A 5,573-nucleotide genomic window follows, 5' to 3' on the forward strand; every position below is an offset into this window, starting at 1 on the left:
AGTTGATGCTTTGCAAAAAATTGCGATGATTGGAGCCTGGAAACATAAAAGCCCTCAAGTTTCTGGGGTCCCCCCCGCCCCAAACATGAGAGCAACAAGTTTATAAAATCATTTTTTAAACATGGTGCAAGCTTATTAGATTGTTTTTATAACAAAACAGTTCTGTAATATCAAGACGACTATATTCTGTATCCGTTATATATTTCGTACGCCTGTTTAAGAAGCTTTTACAATTTATATATCGTTTTTAAATTCATTGTGCACAATAAACCATATATAGTCATCGAACTACGTATTCATTGTGCACAATGAATTACACAATGACGCAACTACAAGTTCAAGTTCTAAATTTAAGAGTTTTTATTCATGAACAATAAAATAAATTCAAAAATAATTATTACAACAAGACACTTTCGTATTACTTTGATTAAATTGCACTACTTTGAAACCAAATTAAAAAATTCCAAATTTTCGTACAAAAACATCAACATTTGAAAACATTCAGCCGTCTTCCTGTTTCGCTTCGCATACAAGATGGTTAATGCGTCAGAAAAAAGGCGCTCACTTGGTGCACTGGTAGCAGGTGTACATAAAATCATCGTTGAAATGCAATACAATATTGGAAAAGCATATTGATTTTGATGCCAAAACTCTAAAACATTTGGTTCGTGCACTGACAATTTTATATATTCACTGATTTCTTTTTTTAAATCTAAGGTTACATTTTTGTCACTATCACTTCCGGAATCATCTTCTTCATCCTCAAATGACAACTTAAATTTTTTTGATTCCATTGTCACCTTTTTAATTGGAATTATTTTACCAACTCAATATTACAATTATAGGAGGAGTTTCACTTTTATCCTTAATTAGCTGCTTCTCAAAGTGCTTTATACTTGGAATAATTAAAGAACACGTTGCACACCTATCGCCAGATAGTAAAACCCTTACTTGATGAAAGCTTAATAAAGCATTTACCGTTTCTTTTAAGTTTACAATTTCATCTTCACACTGTTATCATGAAATCCAATATTGCCAACCTAGCTGACCCAAGAATGCCACTTATATGGGGTGATAGTGTACACATCCCAGGGTCACCTGGTGCAAATTTTGAAATCTTTTAGGTACGTCTGCGGGAAAAAAGTGACTTTGAAGTTACAAAAATGGAAAAAATTTACCTTCTTTTTTGACATAGCAAAACCGCTATAAAATCCATACTATTAATCATAGACCAATAAAATTTGGTGGCAATGTAGCCTATGCCATTGGGTAAAAGTTTATCCCAATCACTGGTCAGCTTATTATTCTCAATCGGCACTAAAGTTTGTCATAAGATTGGGACAAGTTTTGAATACTTTATTTGAAATTGACCATAATTCATTATAATGGGTTACTTATGAGCTTAAATTCTCTTCTAACAAGTAAAATTAATCCATTAAAATGAAGCTGAACGGATGAAAACTTTTCATTATTTTCTAAAGGTGTTTACTATTCAAATCCACAAGACAACCGAACAGCTTTCCTTTGTATTCAGGGTGGGTTTTATCTCTTTTGTATCTTGACCAATGCTGGTGAAAATCTTGATGTGCAGTCTCAACAGCCTGTTCACTGAATTGTCCTAAGGGCAATTGCTTTATGTTTACAAAAACCTTGATGTGAAGGAATACTGTGTGGATTTTGGGCGTGATGCTTCCACGTTGGATTGCCAAATATGTAGCTTTAAATTGATCAATCTTGACAGAAAAATCCTTTTCTAGTACATTTCCAAAGCATGAATTCACAACCAAATTAAACTTTTTGAAAGCTTCAATGACAGCAAGAACTTGGGTGTTGGAAGTTTCTTCAGCAAGACATTGTAAAACATCAACATTTTTCAACAATTTTTTGCATTCATTGCCTTCAAAGTGTCCGCCATAATACGGGCTTTGGTGAATGTGAAGCATGGCTGGCCACTTTTCAGCATCAGACCACACAGTTTTGAGAATTTTGAAGAGTTGATTGACTGTGCCCAAAAGTTGATTTTGAGGTGGTGAGTTCGATTTTTCTTGTTCTGTGGAACTCTCAATAACACTGACACAAAACTTGAGGAAACCTTTCCCTCCATCAATACCTAATTTGACAAAGTAGCCACCTGAAGTTTTTCTAGATTGAATGACTTGACTAACCAGAACAGACAAATCTTTGCAATGAACAACATCATGGGTTGTGACACAACCTTTGGTTTTTAAGTCTGTAAAAGTAAAAAACTCCTTCAGTTGTTGACCAGCCATTTGAAAATTGGCATAAAAGTTGGGCTCAGCCATCTTCTTGTCTGATGACTGATGAACAGTTTTCACTAATTTTTTGATCCCATTGTTGGAGAGGCCAGTGTTAATTTGTACATTGATGAGGTCTTGAGTTGTCAATGTTGATGTGGCAGAATGTGATCTTGCTGCACTTGACCCTATAGAAAATTTGCATATATTACCTCCAGCAAACAAAAATTACAAAAACAATCATTTTATAATTAATCACTTACAAAGTTATAATATTATAACTAATTTTTGCTGACATTGTACCTGGAGTAACAGGGAGTGGATGACCTCCAGATGCTTTTGCTAAACGAATTGTGGCTTTTGGAGATGCTACCTTATTTTCAATCACATTGTATGCTATCTGTTCTGCATCTTTGGGATCTAATGAAGCCAATTTTTGTATATTTTCCCTCAACTTTAACTGAGAACAATGATGTGGTAATCCCTTACCTAATGGGCTGAGGTAGTTACTGCATCTCACAGCTGGTATTTGATTCACTTTCATTTTTTCATTAGGTTCAGCTTTTTCTGGAAACCTAGACTGTCCAATTTTGCAAATCAAGCAGTCACACACATAACTATGTGTTTTTGCTCTGACTCGGATAGATTTGAAATCAAACAACTTTGGCAAAGCAACATCCTTTCCTTTCTCTTTTCGTCTTAAGGCAGTTCTGCATGATTCACAAAGACCTTGACGCACACAAGAGTCACACCCATCAAGATTTGTCTGGTAAATACGACTAACTCGTTCAGCCTGAAAAGCAGTCATCTGTCGGCCACATTTTTGGAGGCAGAGTATGCAGACACACTTTCTGTTCTGCTCATGGTTTCTTGCCAGATTTGGCATCTTAAGGAGTCAGTGGATTGTAGCTGTGTACCTAAACAAATTGAGCTGTAATATGAAATTGAAGAATATGATAGACAAACATTAAGAATTCTTGCAGTGTTATTTTATTATTAATATTACAATAGGATTCTCTGTAATATCATCATGAGAGATGCCTAGAGTTATTTTGATTGGAGTTTAAGATAATGATAATCTTTAGAATCCTGCCATCTTTGATAATGTGAATTTAATACAATAACATATACGTCACATTGAGGTAGGTGTATTTCAAATAAATAACATATTGCTATATGTAGAGCTACATATTTACCTAAATCAATCCAATTACTTCAGCCTAACAATTTGTATATTATAAAAAATGAAAAACAAAATTTTTTACCACAAACAACGATTTTCAAGTGAAAGGTTTAATAATTTTGGATATTTCTGCAAACGTTTCAGTTCAGTGCCACAAAAACAAAGTCATGTTATAATTTTAACTTTTTACGATATGTACATCACAGCGTACAAAATCAAAGCAAAAATCAAATTAATCATGTACGCTCTTATTCAAGTGATGATGGGTTAATATTGTTAATTCCTCTTATGCAAAACCCTTTTATTATTCTAATCATTGTAAAAACAAAAATGGAACAAGACTAAAATTAAAACACTTAAAACTTTGAAACTAAATTTAAACATATCTTATGATAGAGTAGAAAAAATGTTCATTTTGAGAATAGTAAGCTGACCAGTGCTTTAAATGTCATGTCAAATAAGTTAAAGAGTGTGAAGGTATCACAAGAAAAGAATAGAGTTGAATAAATTTTAGAAATTAATTCACTGTTAGTGTAAATTTATTGAACTTTACAATTTGTACATTTGATAATGATTTTGAAAACAAAACACTAAGGAAATTCTAGGCATTTGTACCTGATTTTATGTATGAAATGGGTTTTTCAACTCACAATACATGTTGACCAGTTAAAAATCACATGCAAAAGGTTTTCAACACATTTCTTTGCTTTGCTCACAAATCCTCAGGGCTAAATCCATGTGTAGAATAAGGGCCATTTTACTAGAGTAAAAAATGTCAAGATTTTTTATAATTTTCATCAAAAAATCTGTTAAAATGTCTCAACTAACTTCTAAGGTAGTAGTTTAGTTAAAAGAAAGCTTATGGGGCACTAATAGTACTGTCATATAAGGTTTTATATAGAAAAAGGTCCATATGGTGTAAATAGGGCTCTTTCAAGAACAACAGTTTTGACCCCCGAAACCAAAAATTTTGGTAAGAACATCAAAATCCTTATTTTACAATTTTGTTGGTATATTTAACTAGAGCACATGTGTTACCCACATTATGGCCTGGGGGCTTGTAATAAGCAGTAATTAGTAAAGTTTTGCACTGGAAGTGAAAAAATCAACAAAAAATCAACACTAAAACTACCATAACTTTTGTTATACTGCAGGGATTGGGATAAAATTTTACCCAAATCTTGGTATTGGCATAGGCTACATTGCCACCAAATTTTATTGGTCTATGATTAATAGTATGGATTTTATAGCGGTTTTGCTATGTCAAAAAAGAAGGTAAACTTTTTCCATTTTTGTAACTTCAAAGTCACTTTTTTCCCGCAGACGTACCTAAAAGATTTCAAAATTTGCACCAGGTGACCCTGGGATGTGTACACTATCACCCCATATAAGTGGCATTCTTGGGTCAGCTAGGTTGGCAATTTTGGATTTCATGATAACAGTGCTCGAGCAACTTGTAAAACGAGCCGAGCCCAAACAATACTAATCACAGTTATCACGGAAACCAATAGTGCCAACCTAGCTGACCCGAGAACGCCACCTATATGGGGTGATAGCTGACACATTCAGGTATCCTGTGATGCAAATTTTGAAATCAATTAATTACATCCGCGGAAGAAAATTCAGTTTTAATGCAAAAATTTTGTGTTTTTTGCCCCTTTTGAGAACTGCGGAAAATCTGCTATAAAATCAGAACCACTCAAGAAAAATCAATGAAAATTTTTCCACTTTTAGACCATTGCCTTAACTATGTTCATGTAAAATTTCAGCCAGTTTCATGCTCTAGTTAAAGATTTATAGTCATTTAAAGTTCAAATTTTACCATTTTTTGGTACTTTCGCCACTTATCTTTTCATTTTAGAACACTTAAAATGTGACAATATTAATGGTTTTGTAATATTTGAACTCCTCAGGGTAAGGGCAACAACTTTTTGATTGTCATTATCATTTTCGAACTATGAGGCAAAACGTTTTTCCTGCAAACCAAAGTCTATATATATAGGCCTTATAAGAGGCTCTGATATAAAAAGGCCAATTTTAAATTTCAAGACAAGAAATGTAGTCAGAAACTTTAAAAATAAGCATTCTGTAAATAATTAGCTGAAGTTAGTGTAGATTTAATGATATTTTACTCC

The 5,573-nt window shown here is 33.3% G+C and overlaps 1 protein-coding gene across 2 annotated transcripts; it reads right to left on the minus strand.

Annotated features, from left to right (window-relative positions):
- Window positions 1-345: 345 nt before the first annotated feature.
- Window positions 346-3,647, minus strand: LOC149883429 (uncharacterized). 2 transcript variants are annotated; one of them, XM_090100854.1, is made up of 4 exons: window positions 3,521-3,628; window positions 2,745-3,172; window positions 2,559-2,675; window positions 346-2,443 (listed from the first exon to the last, which is right to left on the minus strand). In XM_090100854.1, exons 2-4 carry the CDS (start codon window positions 3,139-3,141, stop codon window positions 1,476-1,478), a joined length of 1,482 nt encoding a protein of 493 aa, XP_089956980.1. In that variant the 5' UTR covers window positions 3,142-3,172; window positions 3,521-3,628; the 3' UTR covers window positions 346-1,475. The 2 variants fall into 2 exon arrangements, with proteins under 2 accessions (XP_089956980.1, XP_089956979.1); XM_090100853.1 differs by having other exon boundaries at window positions 2,559-3,172; window positions 3,521-3,647.
- Between the last annotated feature and the right edge of the window lie 1,926 nt (window positions 3,648-5,573).

This window comes from Hydra viridissima, unplaced genomic scaffold (genome assembly GCF_058129835.1).
Source record: "Hydra viridissima isolate aposymbiotic clone 2 unplaced genomic scaffold, HvirCarnegie_v1 scaffold_10, whole genome shotgun sequence".
NCBI classification, from domain to species: domain Eukaryota; kingdom Metazoa; phylum Cnidaria; class Hydrozoa; order Anthoathecata; family Hydridae; genus Hydra; species Hydra viridissima.